A 19,955-nucleotide genomic window follows, 5' to 3' on the forward strand; every position below is an offset into this window, starting at 1 on the left:
AGAAAGCTGATTTTTTTTTTTTAGTTATGGATGAAATGGCTATTCGTCACCATGCTGAATGGGATGGCAAGAAATATAGTGGTTTTATTTACATGGGAACGGAACTAGTTGATGACTGCTTGCCTGCTGCTAAAGAAGCACTCAATTTAATGGTTACGAGGTGCATTCCAGAAGTTTTGAGACTTTTTTAGGAGAGAGATTTATTTATTTAAAAAAAGTACAAAACTCTAATCTCCTTCAAAATAGGACCCTCCAACTTCAGTGCACTTGTTGTAGCGCTCCAGCCACTTCTTGAAGGCCCCCTCGTAGTCCTCCAAAGTGAAGGTGTCTAGGACCCTTGTCACAGCCTCCTTCAATTCCTCAACGTCTTCAAAACGACTGCCCCTGAGGTTCTCCTTCAGCTTGAGGAATAACCAGAAGTCGCAGGGGGCAAGGTCTGGACTGTAGGGAGGGTGAGGGACAGTCTTGACGCCCATCTCTGTCAAGTAGTTGGTCACCAGGATGGAATTGTGGACTGGTACATTATCCTGGTGCAGCTGCCAACGACCCGATTTGAAGAGCTCCGGCCTGTTGCGACGAAATCTCTTCCTGAACTCGCTCAAAACCTCCACATAGTATTCTTTGTTGACCGTCTGGCCGGAGGGAACCCAGTGGATGTAGATGATGCCCTTTCTGTCGAAGGAGATCATCATGAGCTTCCCAGTGGACTTGCTCTGCCTGGCCTTCTTGGGTCTGGGGTAGTCAAAATGTTTCCATTGGGAACTGTCTCTGGTCTCTGAATCATAACAGTAGATCCATCTCTCGTTACAGGTCACCTGAGACCCAAGAGCACTCGGATTCGAGGTAATCAGCTCAACCATCTCCCTGCTGTCACCAAGACGCTTTCCTTCTATTCATCACTGAGCACCCTGGGAACAAACGTTGCACAAATTTTGCGCATGTTCAGATTTTGATGAAGAATTCTGTGTACAGTTGCCACACCGACTCCAACCTGTGTACTTATTGTCTGAATAGATACACGACGGTCCTCGTCCAGAAAATTGCGAATTTTCTCAACCAACTCTGGCATTCTGACGACCCTCTCCCTCCCACACCTCTCATTGTCTCTGATCTCCTCTCTGTCGTCCTGGAACCTCTTGTGCCAGCGAAAAACAGATGCTCTGCTCATAGAAGTTAGTCCATAAGCAGTCTGGATCATTTCATAAGCTTCTGTAGCGTTTTTGCCCAGTTTAACACAAAACTTTATTGCGTAGCAAGCTTCCACATTGTCTTCACGTCCCGACTGCATTCTGCGAACTAGTCTGCTGTGACAAGCGGTGTATAGTAGGGTGTGTTTAAAGTGCTGTAACAGCCGTCTCCTTCAACCTGGAAAAACAAAATTTGGCATGTTAACTTATTAGGTGTATAGTAATGATGTATTAAAGTGACAATAATCTAGGACAGTTAGAAGTCCGTCCCCCAAAAGAGTGTCAAAACTTCTGGAATGCACCTCGTATTTCACGCAAGTCTGGATTTAAGTTACCTACTGGGCATTTTTTAATTGATGGCCTTGGAGGAACTGAACATAGCTACTAAGTTCTTCAAGCTCTGAGTAAGCTTCATTCTGTTGGAGTGGATGTTATATCTCTAACTTTTGATGGTGCAGCTTGTGATTTAAGTATGATGAAAAATCTTGGGTGCAGCTTGGAGCCTGAAAATTTAAAATCATATTTTGATCATCCTGTTACAGGCAAGCCAGTCTGTGTTGTTCTTGACCCATGCCACATGTTTAAGTTAGTAATAAATTCCTCAGATGATTTGAGGAAATTTATTAGACTCGGATGACAACATTACTGAGTGGCGATTCATTGTTAATCTCCATCAGTTACAAGAAGAAAAAAAGGTCTCCATCTCGGAAACAGGCTAAGGACATCATACGTTGAATACGAAAAGAGAAAAATGAATGTAAAATTAGCCGTGCAACTACTGAGTGACTCGGTTGCTGATTCTCTGCATTTTTATGTGGATGAGAATATAGCTGGATTTGAAGGTTATCAGGGAATAGTAAAATTCATTCGTACCCTTAATGCACTGTTTGATGTAATGAATTCTCAGTTATGGCTGGAAGCGTCCTTTACATGCAAATAATAATTCAGAGATAATGAGGTTCATTGAAACTGCAAAACAGTATCTTAGATCTTTAGCAATATCTCCTGATAATGTGTCAATGGTTAAATTCAAAAGAAAGACTGGATTTGTGGGATTTCTAGTTTGTTGCGAGTGTCTCCAGAAGATTAATGAGATGTTAATAATTTCCCGAAAGCCAGTTCTGAGCTATTTCATAACTTATAAAATAAGCCAGGATCACACTGAACTTTTTTTGGGCAAAATCAGAAGTATGGGAGGATGCAACAATAATCCTTCAGCTCGCCAGTTCACAGCAGCCTTAAAGAAGGTAATGCTTCACAATGACATTGAGGAAGTGTCACGAGGAAACTGCTTAGCCTTAGAAAATATGCCAGTTTTCACGGCTTCTAGTAATTATCTAAGTGATATAAATGCCGATGTTCCTTCAAGTAGAGTGATTAACCCCTAAACTGCGGGGTTGTTTTGGCGCTCCTTGTGTGTCCCGCGAGGATATTCGCGCTCCAACAGACTTTGTAAAAATATTTGCCAGAAATCAGTTATTAGTCCTAGAATATTATAATTGCATATGCCTATGGCAAATATCTTCGGCTTTCCCTTGGGATGTTTCTTGAGCCTTCGTCGAGTACTGTAGGGCTTGTGGAGACTTCTGAAGTTGGGTAACAAAGTCTCCATTTTACACTTCCCTACACCCCGTCATATGATTACCACAGCCTGATATTATCACTAAAAACACTATTCTATGATTTTCAAATAGTTTGGAATCCATACTCCAAAAAAAAAAAACTGTGAAAGCAATGAAAATTACAAGTGCCTACGAGCTTCCCACTTGCGCTCGTTCCCCGCTGGTATTCTGTCATTTATTCTTCATAAAAACACTCACACTTTATATTCCTACTACTATATAACACTTATATATATCTGCATCTTTATCCATAAGTTTCCTTCAGTAATAGTAGTTTATTGTCACTGTAGGCATTCAATTTCTCTTTCAGTAAAATTCGTAGAGAGCCAAAGTTTCACCTTCACTGTCATAACTTCAAGTATTTGTACTCATATTCTTATACTACTAATTATATACATTTCTATTTACATTTTCTATTGTATTTTCAATATTTACACTTCTGTTTTACTTACACTATGTTATACACTGTCACTTGCAGTAACTTTTAACACTATATTACACTGTTCCATCATATTTACATCCATTGCTTTCACTTGCTATTTACACATTATTTACACATTATTTACATTTTCCACTTGCACTTTTAGAACTGCTTCAGGCTGTGGTAATAAAAAAAAAAACAGGTAATGCAGAGGGGAACCTGTAACTCAGCGCACTGCCAAGAGGTGCGTTTGTGCGTCGGGTGGTATGTGCACACACCTGGCACCTGCAGATCGCAGCCTTCCTCTTGGTTGTGGCAGGCATTTGCAACAGTCTGTGCTGATTCATGTACGACCTCTGGTCAAGTCTGTCGGGAAGTCTTACAGCATGGAGCCTTGGAGCTGTTGCTGTCACCCTACCATATCTCTCAAGCAGCTGTTGAGCACAAGTCCTGGCAACAACCTCAGGGAGAAGGACTTGGGTGACTTTACCTTCATCTTGTACAGGATGAAGGCGTTCAGCATCGTCATGTCAATGAGATGCAGAAAAACATTCCTTTACCACCTAGTATTCTTCCTGAGGCAGTCGATCTCTCTAGTCATCATTTCAGACTTGTCCACCAGCCGCATGTTGATATTATAGTCTATGACAGCATCAGGTTTCCTCACAGGTTCGCCTGTCCTACGGTCGACCTTCCCACTGTCTTTCAGTTCCCCCTTGTGTACGGTGGTGAGCATGTGCACGACCCTCTTGTCATGCCACCTTATTGCCAGCATCTTCTCAGACTTGTGTAGGTGCACGTCTCCTCGCTACGAGTTTCCTGCCTCTGGGAGTTTGGGGAAGTGGGCACGATTGCTCTTCACAGTGCCGCAGGAGCCAATGCCATGCTCTGAAAGGTATTTAGCAAGTTTCAGTGCTGTATAACAGTTGTCAGTATACAGCACATGATTCCCACCAAAATACCTTTCAAGTAGCACTTTCACTACATAGCCTGAGAAGCCAAGGGGGTGTGTTTTGTCCAGATCGACAGTGCTGGCTGAATAGATGACGAAGTCAAGGATGTACCCCGTCTTACAGTCACACAGTACAAAGAACTTGATTCCAAAGTGATGGCGTTTGCTTGGCTGTACTGTACTGTACAAAACTAAGACGTCCCCTGAACAAAACCAAGGATTCATCTATGACAACCTTCTGAAATGGGTGGAAGAATGACATAAACTTATCCTTCATTCTGCTCAGAATCTCCCAGATCTTCCAGAGTGGGTTGGTCTGGGAAGGTACATCGTTGTTGGTGAAATGCAGGTTTCCCATGATGTGGCGGAAGCGATCTCTGGCCATGAACTTATTGAAGGTGGGTGAGGGTAGTAAGGGGTCCATGGACCTGTATTCTTCCAACTAATACTTCTTTGAGTGTGGCATGAGAAGCATGAGGGTGAAGAACACATACAGCTCCTGCACTCCCAGCACGGTCCACTGTTGCATCTTCGCTTTGCCTGCACCACTTGCGGCACATTGTGATTCTTACCTGTTAGTCTCATCACATATGTGCTGCATGACTTCGTCATCGAGGAAGGCCAAAAGTAAGTCCACACACTCAGCATCTTCGTCAAGAGTGAAGGCAGGCTGTATCCCTGAGGAACTCTCGTCGAAATGAAGATGTTCAAAGACGAAATCAGAACCTTCCGTCCACACGAAAGCGTCCAGGATTCCCTGTTGTGGCGGTGTAGGGTGGGTGAGGGTGAAGGGTGGCTGTGAGGCAGACTGAGCTGTTTCAAGGTGACTCTCACTGAACCTAGGTTGCCGTGTAGCACTAGGAGCCCTTACTCTACTTGCTACTTTACTTTTATGTGTCAGAGTTTTAGCTCTTCCTCTACGGCCTGCCCTCACTGTAGGTGCTGGTGGGGACTCCGACAACGAAGACTCAGGAGAAAATTCCGCTGAAGATGAGGAAGAAATTAGTGAAGTGGGGCTGGGGGAGCGGGGAGGTGATTCACCTCGGGACTCATGGAGGGCTGGGTCACGCAGGGCCATTGTTCCGGGCTAACTCGCCGCCTTTTCACCCCTTTCCCAAATTCTTTCCCTTGCTGCACAAAGGGCTGATTTCCCTTGGAGCTAGGGATAACTTGAGACACTGAAGCACTCGTACTAGAAAGTTCTGTCACGATTTCCTCCCCAGGCTCATCACACGATTCACCCGAAGGATCAAAGTCGCTATCCATCATTATCATTGATAATTCTGCCAGTTCACGTTCCACTGCTGAGTCACTTAGTCCTTTACTGCTTCCCATACAAGTTTTTCTAGGGGTAGAGGTCACAGGGCCTTTTGCAATGGGCGCAGAAGCGGCAGAAATGGCGGGGCACGAGTGCGACATGGTTTCACCTCAGAGGAAGACAAGGAACTGAATGACGCGGCATATATGAGCAGCCAAGGGCTGACAATGTAAATAGGGTGACAGCTGCTAATTTTCATGCTATGAAATGATTGGTAGGAAATCTCGACAATTCATAAAAAAATAGGTAGTTCCAGGTGAACGTAAATATCGCTTACATATTTCAAGGGGAAATTACCGGGGGAACTTAGCAAACGAGTGCACGTGAGATGTTGTCTGGTGATAGTTAGCCAATTCCAGGTGTATGGCACTATCTGCATATATATATATATATATATATATATATATATATATATATATATATATATATGTGTGTGTGTGTGTGTGTGTGTGTCTGTGTGTGTGTGTGTGTGTGTGTAGATAGATGGATAGATATAATGTATGTAAGCAACTTATGCCAGGAATTTCTTTTCAGAATATCATATAATTCAGTTTTACATACAGAAATTTTAGCACGTCACCACTTGTGTCCGTGCACTGCGACGCATTTTCGTGCACACACACACACACACACACACACACAAGCAATACACTCCCCACAACGATTGTACACATAAACTGTCTGCATTATATATTCCCTCTCTCTCTCTCTCTCTCTCTCTCTCTCTCTCTCTCCGTGTGTGTGTGTGTGTGTGTGTGTGTGTGTGTGTGTGTGTGTGTGTGTGTGTGTGTGTGTGTGTGTGTGTTCTTACCTAATTGTTCTTACCTAATTGTATCTTTACAGGAATGAGTCAAGCTCGTACTGTCCCGTGTCTTAAACCATATTTATCGCACATATCCTTAAATTTGTGAATTGTTTTGGCACACACTATTTCATTCGGTAGTGCATTCCATTGATCAATTGCTCTGTTTGGGAAACTGAATTTCCTTACGTCTTTATCACCTCTCTTCTTATGCAGTTTTTTGCGGTGTCCTCTTGCTGATGCTTCTCCATGTGTTAAGTAATCATTTATGTCTATTTTCTCCTTCCCTGATATACACTTATATAGCATTATCATGTCACCTCTTTTCCTTCTTTCCTGTAGTGTTGGTAGATTCAGTTTATTTAGTCTTTCTTCGTAGCTTAGGTCCCTTAAGCTTGGTATCCATCTTGTAGCGGCCTTTTGAACTTTTTCAATCTTGTATATGTGTTTTTTGGGATGAGGACTCCAGACTACTGATGCATATTCCAGGTTTGGTCTAATGAATGATGTTATTATCCTTCTTAGCATGTCTTCATTTATGTATGTGAATGCAATTCTCATATTTGCAAGTAGTGTATACATGTTCCGTACCTTCTCGCTGATGTGGTCAGCCGAAGATAGTCTGTTATTGATGATCACACCTAGGTCTTTCTCTCTTTCTGATGTGTATAGGGTTTTATTTCCTAACTTATAATCCCAATCAGGTCTTTTTCCACTTTTACCAAACTTGATTACATGACACTTGTCCACATTGAATTCCATTTGCCATGTACTACTCCATTCATGAAGTTTATTTAATTCTTCATGTAGCTCTTTACAAGAGTCTGTGTTAGTAATTCTCCTTTGTATTTTTGCATCATCTGCAAACATATTCAGATAGCTCTCATTTCCAGTGTTACTGTTTATATCATTTATATACACTAAAAACATGATTGGTGCCAGCACTGAACCTTGTGGTACTCCACTAGTCACTTCTTTCCATGATGAGTAGTTTCCTCTTAGTACTGTTCTCATTTCTCTTTTTATGAGAAAGTCTTGCATCCAACAAAACAGTTTGCCTCGAATTCCTCCTTGATGGTACAGTTTCCATAAAAGTATTTGGTGTGGTACTGTGTCAAAAGCTTTCTTGAAATCTAAATAGATACTGTCCACCCATCCTTCTCTTTCCTGTATTGTGTTTGTTACTCTGTCATAGTAGCTCAACAGATTAGTAACACATGATTTTCCTTTTCTGAAACCAAACTGTCTTTCTGTTATCATACTGTGTTCTTCCAGATGATTTACCCAAGCTTTTCTTATAAGCTTTTCTAATACCTTGCTTACAACACTGGTCAGTGATACTGGTCGGTAGTTGAGTGGATTTTGTCTATTTCCTTTCTTGAGTAAGGGGACAATATTTACTTTTCTCCAAATATCAGGTAGTTTACCTTGACTTAAAGATTTCTTGAAAATTGAAAATAATGGTTTACTTAACTCCTTTGCACATTCTCGTAGTACCCAACATGAAATTTCATCAGGACCACTTGCTTTTCCTCTGTCTAATCTACTTAACTCCTCCTGTATTACTTTTTCTGATATTTGTATATCTGGTAGTATGTGTGGACATGCATGTTCCACATAGTCCCTCTCAAAATTTTTTACTTCTGTAAAAACTAATTGGAAATTCCTATTTAGTGCTTCACAAATATCTTTCTCTTGTGTATAAGTGATTCCCTCGTCCGTAATGGATTGTATTATATCTTTTACTTTGGTTTTGCTTCTTATGTAGCTGTAAAACAGCTTTGGTTGATCACTACTTTTATTTAGCATATCCTCCTCAAACTGTTTTTGGGCTTCCCTCCTTATTCTTGTATAATCGTTTCTTGCCTGTTTGTAATTATTATACGCCCTTTCACAATTGTGTCTTCTGTATCTATTCCACAACAAATCTCTTCTTTCTTTTGATTTTGTACATTCTGTATTGAACCATTTCTGTATTTTCTTATCTGCTTCTTTGTGCTGTGAGATGTACTTCTGGACTCCTATTTCATAAAATTCACAGAATTTTTTATATACAGCATTTAGATCTTGTCCTCTAAGCTCATTTTCCCAATCAACTTCTAAGAAATACTTCTTTAGTTCTTGACAATTTCCCATTTTATAGTTTAGGCTCTTTTTGTAACTGTCATTGCTGTTAACTATGGCATATGCTATCCTGAAGTTATAATTTAGTACTGCATGATCGCTTTTGCCGAGTGGAGGGTGATATATTAAACTGTCAATATCATTTTCTTGCCTAGTATATATTAGATCTAGCACTGAAGGTACATCAAGTCCTCTTTTTCTGGTGGTTTCCCTCACATGTTGCGTTAGGAAAAACTCTTGCACGAGATCCAGGAGCTTTTGGTCCCAACAGCTTTCTTGGCTAATTATATCTAGAGTATTCCAATTTATATTTGTATTAAAATCCCCAGTTAGTATAATTCTTTTCGATTTCTCTTCCATTTTATGTAGTAATGATCTTAAACTCTGAATTGTACTCACTGCCAGGTCCTCATATTCATCTCTTTCCCATATGTTTGATCTGGGTGGCATGTACAAATTGGCTACAATTACTTTCCCTTCAGATGTGTTGATCTCTACTGCAATCAGTTTTACTTGTGATGGTATATCTAGTTTTATTTCATTGACTTTTAGATTTTTCTTAGTTAATATTATAATTCCTCCTCCTTTTTTTTACATTTCTGTCTCTTCTCCATATATTGTATTCCTCTAAGTTTAATATGTCATTGGATATCCTTGGTGTTAATTTTGTTTGTTAGGCATATTATTTGTGGTTCATTTTCTCTGACATAATCATTCATCTCTAATAATTTAGATACCATTCCATCCACATTTGAGTACATCAACTTTATCATCTTGTTTATATACTTGTCATGACATGGTTTTACTACCTTCCTCCTTTTTATTCCATCCTGTTTGTGTATCACTTTCGTACCTGCAATCCTATTACTTTGTGAAAAAAATTTCTTCTTCTCCTCTTCTGATCTTCCCTCATTTTTTTTGTTTTTGCTTCCTCTCTTTTCTCTCTCAGTAATTCCACTTCCCTTGTGTTAGGCATCTTTTTATCCATACATTTTTGAACTCCTCTTTTTCCATAAGATTCTTTGCATTTTTTAGTATCTCTTCCACAGTGTTTACACTCTGGAAAATCATCTTTAGAGGTCTTGTCCTGCTTTTCTCGTATTTCCCTAGCCTTTTGTGTTCCTCTATGTCTTTACTACAGATTTCTTCTGATACTTCTTTCAGTAAGCTCATTACATTTGCCATCTCCTTTTTGTTTCTTGTGATCTTGTTTTTTACTTCTTCCTCTCCTATACCAGTGATTACTATAGATTTGTTGATATCTACTGAATCTCTGACTAACTTTGGATTGTTTTGGATTATTCTTTTCACTTCCTGTTTAATGCTTTTTTCCTCCACCTTTGTTTCTAAGTCTTTCTTTACTTTCACCTTTTCAGCATATGTGGTTTCCACATCATTTTTGTAGCTTTGCACAGCTTCATTCACCAGTGTTATCTTCTCAATATCACTGCTCTGGTCTATAAGACTCCTTACTTGCCTAATTGTCTCGGTGTCATTTTTGAACTCTTCCATAACACTCTAGTGATTGACTACTGTACTTGCCATTTCACTCATTTTCTTCCTAAGTGTACTCAATTCCACTGTTAGTTCACTGATGGTTGTATCTTTCTTGTTGGCCTCCCTTCCTAGTTTTTCTATTTCTTCCTTTTGCAAGTGCATCTGCTTCTTTATTTCATCAATTTCATTTTTGAAAGCCATTTCTAGTTTGTGTACACGTTCAACCAGTCTGTTGTGAGTCTCCACTTCAACCAGTTCTTGGTAGAAATCATCATTTAGCTTTCTACCTTTATCCCTTTCTTTTCCAAATTTGCTTTACTAAAGTAAGTATCCATTTTGCAATACTAAAAGTACAGAGTATGTACTTACATTCCCCGTGCTGCTGTAGTCTAAATAAACCTCAGATGACTGAGCGCATTCTTTCGTCTTGGTTCTCTTTTCTGTTTCAACAAGTCTTGTTTAAACTTTTTTTTTTTTTCTTTTAATAATGAAAAATCATTTAGTCTAACCTGGTACAGAGCTTGACTCATACAAAGATACTAATTTAGGTAATGCCACTGGCCGTGTTGGTTCGGCACGGAGCTCCGATGTCGCATGTCTGCCTCGATTGACTCCCTCTGTGTGTGTGTGTGTGTGTGTGTGTGTGTGTGTGTGCATTCCTCCTCATTCTACTCATGTATTATAAAGCTCATTCTCCTTCTAACATTTTTCACCCATATTGTTCCTTCATTGTACGTATTAATTTTGTTCCCTTATTTATTCAGATAACATGAACTATTACGAGCGAGCAAGCGTAGAGATTTGATGTTTAAGTTCAGCCGAGAAATGAGAGGCCCGACAAGACATGGCCAGGCCCGACATGACACGGCCCGACCACGATTGTTTTCAGAGGCTAATAACTTTTCTACTGTGTGAGATAGAGAAGAGATTCTTTCAGCAGGTAGTTCATGTATTCAATAAATTTTGCATTTAGCTATATATTTACTCATGAGACCAAAGAAACTCCTTGGAATCCAAGCTTTCCAAGATAATGTACCGAGTGCCTCAATTGACACGTTCCATAATGAAATTGATTTAAAAAAAGATTTCCTCTTGTAACACAATGTTTTCTTGCATGAAGTCTAACAATTAAATATCGGATATTGCGCCCAGAAGTTTATATGAACGATTCTTTCAGTGCTTTGGGGATGAAATCAGCAAGGGTTATCGCACCATTTCTGTGTTTTATCATTCAATCAATAGTCAAGCGTTTGCTGACGCAGTTCGTTGACACGGCAAGCTGGGAGCAGACTATTCAATATTGCTCTTGTGATAAATGCTACGGCACCTTGCTGCATGCACATCAGAGAGAAAACGTGAAAAAGTAAATATTTTAGCTCAATTATTCTTTTGTTATTGTTCAACTACTTCACCAGAAATGTTGAAAATTTATATCAAATGAAATTATGATGATAGGCTTTTTTGCAAACTCTCGCTCGCTCGTCACGTGCTCACAAAACGCGCTTTACTGGCACTGTACACAATGAACGAGAAATGAGGAAAGGGTGAAATGTTGTATGACAGCAATGTCATTGAAATGATGCGAAATTATGCACAGAGAACAGGCTATTGACTGGAAGAACAGTAACAGTGATGGCAGGTGGAAAGATTTGTTAGGAAAGAAATCTAGTACAAGAGAGAGAGAGAGAGAGAGAGAGAGAGAGAGAGAGAGAGAACTGATAGGTATGAGTGACGAGAGAAAGATGAAAGAAGAGACAGATGAAATGTGACAGGTGGAGAAAAATTATATATATAAATATGATATATATAATTATATATATATATATATATATATATATATATATATATATATATATATATATATATATATATATATATATATATATATATATATATATATATATATATATATATATATATATATATATATATATATATATATAAAGGTAAGAAGAGTTTGAGAAAGAAGAGTTCGAGGAGGAGGGAACAGCTAGGGGAATAGACAGATGGGTTGGCGGAGAGAAGAGGTGGAGGAGGGAAGATGGGGGAAAGATTAGAGACGAGTTGAAGAAGAGAACAACTGATGGAGAGAGGAGTAAGATGCGGAAAATGGATAGAAGGAGGAGAGAAGACACGGAGTGGGAGAGAAGAGTTCGAGGAAAAGAGAGAAGTCGGGAGGGGAGAAGAGTTGAAGGAGGAAGATAAGAGGGAATAGTTCGAGTGGCTGTGCTGTGACAATCCTTATCGCTCGGTAGTAACAAAACATTATGAAGAAAGGACGTTGTATTGAAGGTGTAAAACAAAAGTAGGCGTGATGATGGCATTATTGTGAACAGAAATATGATGCAAGGTGTCGGAAATCCCCGAGGTCATGGGTCCCACAGAGTTTATTTGGATACTTTCGAGTTGTTGGTTCGGCAAATTCAATTCGGTCATGATAAGCATCAATCCTAGTAGGACACTTTAACAATAACATTAAATCTTGTTAATGTTTCTGTAAATATATGCATTAATTTTATCTACAAATTAAAGTTTACATAGCATATAAATTTAGTAATTATAGCGCATAAAAGGATATATTTGTATGCACTGAAAACTTATCATCTCAGCATGTGCAAATGGAACAAAGAAATTCACGAATTATAAGGGAGGGAATCACTCTTTACAGACGAAGCAAGAAGTATCTCCCTCACCAAAAGCTGAGAAAACTTTGTACCGTTCCTGAAAACTGAGAGTCAAATTATTTCCCCTCATCGCCTCACCATAGTTAACATAACTTTTCCTTCACTTTGACCGTAGCTGAGTCATTATATCAAAAAAAAAAAAAAAAAAAGACCTGTATTTATATTAGTGACTCACATCACCACTACAACTATGTGATTCGAAGTGAGCTGTTACTTTATCATAGCCGTCCCACCAGGTTTTATAACAGAAGGTGAAAAGAGTGAAGGTTTGCAAAGAATGGTATCGTGTAGGTAAGACATTTAAAGATCACTTTCCAATTAAAGTCTTTCCCTGCGTCTCTCCTTTTCCGGCCCAACTTTATTACATCCGGCTGTCATGACTGTTTTCCATCTTCCTGTGAAGAAAATCAGATAAAATTCCTGATGATTCTCCTCTATCACGGCCAGTAGCTATTTCTTTTACTGATAAAGCAGATCTCTTGGCTCAGACTTTCTCCTCCAATTCCACCTTTGATGATTCCGGTGCTGTTCCTCCATCACTTCCTCCCTCTGACTTCCTCATGGCTGACATTAAAATTTCTTCAGCTGCAGTATTTTCTGCCATCACTGGCCTTAACACCAACAAGGCATATGTACCCGATGGAGTCCCTCCTGTTCTTACACCCTGCCTAGGTAAACTCTTTCGCCATTGTCTATTAACTTGTACCTTTCCTTCTTGCTGGAAGTTTGCTCTCATTCAGCCAGTCCCAAAGAAGAGTGACCATTCCCAACCCTTTAACTATCGTCCAATTGCTTTAACATCCTGTGTCTCAAAAGTTTTCGAGACAGTTCTTAATAGAAAAATTTTAAAGCATCTTTCCTGTCACAAGCTTCTTTCTGATCGTCAGTATGGGTTCCATCTGGGACGCTCCACTGGCGATCTTCTCACCTACCTTTCAGACTCCTGGTCATCCTCCTTTCGGGACTTTGGCGAAAGCTTTGCCATTGCACTTGACATAAACTGCCCTCTTACGGTTTATATCCTTCTATCTGTGCCTTCATCTATAGCTTCCTTTCTGGTCGTTCTATAGCCGCTGTTGTAGATGGCCATCGGTCTTCTCCTAGATTTATCAACAATGGTGTTCCTCAGGGCTCTGTCCTATCACCAACTCTCTTCTTTTTATTCATCAATGACCTTTAAGCTGTACATATGACCCTATCTACTCGTACACTGATGACTCCACCCTTCACCTTTCCTTTCGGTTCCCGAACGTCCATCTCAGCAGTTACTTCAGCAAACAAGGGATGAGGCTATGGCACACCTAATGTTTGACTTGGCTCGTGTCTCTGACTGGGGTAAAAATAATCTTATATTTAATGCATCAAAGACTCAGTTCTTATACTTATCAACCCGACAAAATCTTCCACAGGAGTACCCACTAATGTTTAATAATATTCATCTTAATCCTGCATCATCCTTGAACATGCTTGGGGTTTCATTCACTCGGGACTTATCTTGGAAAGATCATATTACATCTCTTGTAATATCTGCTTCCAAGAGATTAGCTGTGCTAAGCCGACTTCGTTCCTTCTTTACCCCTGCACAGTTATTGACTTTATACACGGGTTTTATTTGCCCCTGTTTAGAGTACGACTCTCATGTGTGGAGAGGCTCCCCACATACAGCTCTTCTCAATAGGGTGGAGTCAAAGACTTTTCGTCTCATTAACTCTCCTCCTCTTACTGGCTCCCTTCAACCTCTGTCTCTTCGTCGCACTGTTGCATCTTTATCCCTTTTCTATCGCTACTTCAATGGTCACTGCTCCTCTGAACTGTCTGCTTGCATCCCCCCACCTCTATGACGGGCGCATGCACCCGCCTAGCAGCAAACTCTCACCTCTTTTCTGTCCAACTCTCTAATTCAAGAGTTAACCATTAGTTCCAGTCCTTCATTTATGCAACAGGTCATCTCTGGAACTGTCTCCCTCTGTCTGTATTTCCTGTTTCCTATGATCTCCAGTCTTTCAAACGCAGTGTGTCCAGGCATCTCGAAATTATCGGATCTTGAATCTGGCTCTCTCTTGTATTTTTTTTCTTGGAAGGAACAGTTTGCGGGCTCGTGGCCTTTGGTTCATTCTTTCTAGCAAAAAAAAAAAAAAAGTTTTCGTTCGTTTTTTTCCGTTGTGAACCACCCTTCTTCCTTCGCTGACTTCCTTTTTTTATTCTGCCATTCTGTTTTCTCGAAGTTAGTAAGTGCATTATTTTTCAAGTTTTTCAGTCTCTTAATATGTGAAATTCGCTTCCACTCCTCAGTTTTGTTGCAGATCTTCACCCCCAAAAGCCACATGTCATTTACCAGGTTTTCCAGCTGTCCTTTGTAAAAATACTCAAATATCAAACAGAACGTCTTGTCTGCGCGTTCTGGCATTATTCTTGATATTATGCAGTGAGGAATCTTGGTATCTCAGGTCTGAGTTTCAGTGTCAAGGGAACTTACTGCTTCAATTAAATTTTTGTTATTAATTTCATTTTCCACTACTCTCCGACAGGTCATAATGCTCGTAAAATTGTCAATATATGCTGATGTGTGATTCTACTGTGCCAAGCACTCAAGTGGGCAAGCTGTGCCAAAGCATGTGGTATGGGTGGAGAAGTGGTGACGTGCAGAACTCCATCTGTTGGTAGGAAATCAAATAAAAAATGGCCACAGGAACTCCTGTCAGGCGACCACATTACAACGGGATATAACTCCCTTTTCCTGTATTTAAAAATCTTATACAATTTGTATATACAGTCTTGCTTCACCATTTAACATCTGACTGTCAATCACACACAGTTAGATCAGTTCGTTCTCTTAAAGGAAGGTTGACTCCATTTGGACTTCAAGAAGGCATTTGATAAAAAACCTAATAGAAAGTTCATGGCACAAACTCGTATACTGGGAATTCGGGAAAAACTAGCTGCTTGGAATGAAAACTGGCTCACTGACCTGCGCCACAGAATGGTTGTAAAAAGGGAAAACTCAGATTCGATATTAATCACAAACTGAGCTCTGGGCTCATTTCGAAGACCGTATTATTTATGATTTACATTAATGATGTAGTTATAAATATCGCCAACCGGACTGCAAAATTTGCAGACGACACAAAACTCCGAGGTAACGTTTCACCATTCGAGAAGACTGAGAACTAAGTAAAGACTTTATTAAAATCGAGAAGCGGTCTGAACAGTGCCAAATACCATTCAACCTGTACAAGTGTCAGGTGATGCAAATCTGTCATGCAAATTTAGAAAACAACTACTCCTTGTTAGGAAGTAAGATCAGCATTACTGGCTTACAAAGACTTACATGGACTACTCAGCAGCGACCTAGAGGTCTCCATACAACACACTGAAGTAAAAAAGAAAGCATAGAGAATTCAACCTTATATAAGGAGGCAGTTAAGTACAGAAACAAGGATGCAGTACTCTCTCTGTACAGTTCTCTTGTACGACTGGAATTGGAATCACTAGTAGGTGATTGCAAATTGGACGGATGCAAAATTTCTCAAGGCGGAGAACATTCTAAGAGAAAGTGTTGTCGTACCTGTGAGGAACTTTACAGAAAAGTTTTCTGACAAACTTAAGTACTTTTCATTTTTCCACGCAGTTTTTAGAAACTCCTGGTGTTGAGTGAGGCTGAACAGACTTCTCGGCTTGTTCACTCATTTAGGGCAACGCAGGGGCATAAACCGGTCACTTGTACAAAAATGTTTCGGAGTTCGGTAGCCTCGCCTCAAACACGTCCACCTCAAAGGGGATTGATTTGGGCCTGGATGTCAATACAGTCTTTTGCATTCAACCCAGAGAATATAACAGAAGTAATTAAGCGAACATTTCTAGCTGATATTACTAACCAGTGCAGTCTGTGGAGTTACACAATGTTTTCCATGGTACTGTCTTTCTACGAAGGCTCTAACTAATAAGATATACACATGCAAAGATATGAGCTGTAAGAGGGATATTGTCTTTGTTGGATATTAAATTCCATGAAAGTCCCCTCTTCATGTGTAAGCTAAGCCAATTATATAAATTCAGCCAACACCATAACCATATAATGCAGCTCTGTGGGAGTGTGATTGTGAGGAAATATCAAAGGTCGTGAGCAAACACTCACATATATTCATAAACGTGTGCACGCATATACAAAATATACCGTATACAACGATTGAAAAACACAGTACAGTCAATCATTATCCCTCGAAAATAAAAAATCTTGTTTTGGTGATGGCTGGGCAGAGTATTGTTGAAAAACTGTGGGTAGTGGGTGGAGCAAAATGCAGAATTAGAACATTTGTTTAGCGTTAGCCAGTTGTGAACGTGATGGACTGGGAATACCAGTTACAGTAATTATTGTTTTAGACAGTTTGATATTAGACACAAATACGCACACATACACAAACACATACACACATATTCGCATACATATAAGTATGCACACACTTACAAATAACCACACATGAACACATGCATATATGCATATCATGCTCTATCCCTGTTGCTTCAGCAAAGATGTGGATAATAGAGCAAGTATGGCTGTGAATGTCAACATGTTTTCCAATCAGCTCCAGCTTTAATCGGGTGTGAGGGAGTACAAGGGAATGCTCATTACACAGATTACCATACCATTATCTTCAGCGCCACGTCCCTACACAAGTATTCTATTTGCTTCTTTCTCCCTCTCTTCTGATCCTATATACTGATCACATGTACTCACTGTTAAACTTAGAAACCTATAGCTACGCTCCTACAATAAGTAATTACGTCCAGTTGTAAGCATTTTTAGATGCAGGAGCATGTCTACTGTAGGAGCAGCTCTGTCTCTATGTTTCTCAACTAACGATTTTTGGATGCGATATGCTTCGCTACCATAGACTTTAGAGACTTTAGCAAAGAGTTACAACACCACACCACACCACTCCCCATCGCACCACACCACTGTCCCACGCAACACTACAATGAAGGCATTACTCTCGGGGCCCTATAGCTCCAGCGTCAGTCTATTTTTGTACTTATTTCAAATTAAAAAGCACCTATACTTATGGGTTCAGTAAGAGTGAAAGAAACTGAAAGTGAATAATGCGGTGGTGAAGTAATATTTCCGTAAAATTTGGGTGTTAATTAATTTCGGTAATGTGAAGAACAAATATGTCCGTATGACAGAAGTACCAAACATGGCCAACGGATTTTTTTTTTTTTTTTTTCTAAAAGGCTTCAGCGACAACTATCACGGACGGTCTACATTGTACAGTCACAAACATCCGTTGACCTCTCCTGTGTATTTCATCATTAATGTTATGATGATTAAATGAGAATAAATGGACAAAGGTAAATATTATCATCCCCAGATGAATGATGATATGCACCTCAATCTACCACGTCACCTGTTAAGCGTCCAAGAAAGTTGCGTGGAAAAGAGGCATGATAGATGAACAGACTTCAGTACCGGTAGTTGCCTGTTTATTAGAGGTGCAAATAGGCAATTGTTATCACTCGTTTTCCTCAGATGTCGCCAATGCTGAATTAAAATTTCATTAGCAATTGTAAGTTTACTTCTACACCATCGACATATACGTTGTTGTGATATTCCTGTTCAGGCTAGAAATGTGTTTAAAAGTGTGCATCACATAAGGAGATTAATAAACTATCTATCTATCTATCTATAGCCCGAGGCCCTAATCCCACAAAGGGTGGCCTCAGACAAAACGCCTCCAAGTCGCTCTGTCACCCACCGTTTCACTACCCTTCCCCAACTCACTCCCCCTCCCTCATATACCTCCCAACTCCGTCCCTCCACCTCGTCCTCAGTCTACCCCTCCCTCTCCCTCCCTCCACCTCATCTACATACACCCTCTTAGTCAGTCTTTCATTCTCCATTCTCTCCACATGTCCAAACCACATCAGTATATTTCTCTTTATCTTCTCAACCACACCCACATCCACCCCACAACGTTCCTTCACTTCTTCATTCGTCAACCTGTCCCTCCACGTCACTCCACATGCTCCTCTCAAGTAACTCATTTCCACTGCTCTCATTCTTGACTCGTTTCCCTCTTGCAAGGTCCACGCCTCCCTTCCATACGTCATGGTAGGGATCACAGTACTATCATGCACTGTTTTTTTAACTTCCATACTCACCTCCCTATTTCTCATCACTGCTTTCAGTGAACCAACAACTTTCCTTCCCTGCTGTACCCTTTCACGCACTTCATCCCCCAAAGTTCCATCTTTACTCATCACAATACCCAAGTACTTGAATGCACTCACATTCTCCATATCCTCACCATCCAACCTCACTGTACATGCTGTGACTTCATTCCTTTCAAACACCATAACTTTACTCTTGTTTACATTAATTAACTTTCAGATTCCTCCTGCTACACACTGTCCCAAATTCATTCAGCAAACCTTGCAACTCCCATTCATCTTCACTCAACAATACTGTATCATCAGCAAACAGCAACACCGGAATCTTTCAAATCTCATCCTCATTCATTAGAGCCACCCCCACATCCACCGCCCTACCTTGCACCTCCTTTACAACCCCATCCATATATATATTAAACAGCCATGGAGACATCACACAACCCTGTTTCAGTCCCACATTGAGATCAACGAACTCACTCAGCTCACCATCCACTCACATCATAGCCCTAGTTCCTTCGTACATACTCTTCACAGCATTCAACAATTTCCCCTCCATTCCATATATGCTTAATACCTTCCATATACCTTGCCTATCTATTCTGTCATGAGCTTTCACCAAGTCCCTGAAGGCAGCATACACTTTCTTTCCCTTCTCTAGATACGTCTCCACTAAACATCTTAGAACAAATATCTGATCTACACACCCTTTTCCCTTCCTAATCCCCCTTGTTCTTTTCCAACTAGCTCCTCTGTCATATGCCTAACCCTATCAATGCGTATTCTACCATATATTTTTCCAGTTACACTAAGAAGGCAAATACCCCTATGGTTACCACATACTTCTCTCTCCCGTTTTCCTTTGTATAAAGGAACAATTATACCTGATTTCCAGTCCTCTGGAACCCTTCCCTCTTGCCAAGCCAATCTACACATTAATAAACACTGGGGTGTTAAATTATAAACATATTCGCCATCGCCATCAGCAACAGCCTGTGTTAGTTCTCTTTAGGACAAATGGTTAATAAAAATGAAAAGAAAAATCTTCTCGTCTAATTACACAGGGGGTTAAAGATGTAATAAGAAGGAAAACTTCGTCCCCCTCCACACAAAACAAAGTGTACTGTTTGTTCTCATACGCCTCGTGCGCAGTCATCTATGATCACACTGAGCTACATAATTGTGC

At 40.1% G+C, this 19,955-nt stretch overlaps 1 protein-coding gene and 1 pseudogene across 1 annotated transcript; both read right to left on the bottom strand.

Moving 5' to 3' along the window:
- Window positions 1-227: 227 nt before the first annotated feature.
- LOC145416251 (histone-lysine N-methyltransferase SETMAR-like) lies at window positions 228-860 on the bottom strand. The gene has a single exon (XM_080285253.1). It carries the CDS (start codon window positions 858-860, stop codon window positions 228-230), a length of 633 nt encoding a protein of 210 aa, XP_080141379.1.
- A 29-nt stretch (window positions 861-889) lies between these two features.
- On the bottom strand, window positions 890-1,288 carry LOC145416252 (protein GVQW3 pseudogene; annotated as a pseudogene).
- Between the last annotated feature and the right edge of the window lie 18,667 nt (window positions 1,289-19,955).

Source organism: Coenobita brevimanus, chromosome 105 (assembly GCF_032717465.1).
Source record: "Coenobita brevimanus isolate Jiangsu-jjx chromosome 105, ASM3271746v2, whole genome shotgun sequence".
Classification (NCBI taxonomy): domain Eukaryota; kingdom Metazoa; phylum Arthropoda; class Malacostraca; order Decapoda; family Coenobitidae; genus Coenobita; species Coenobita brevimanus.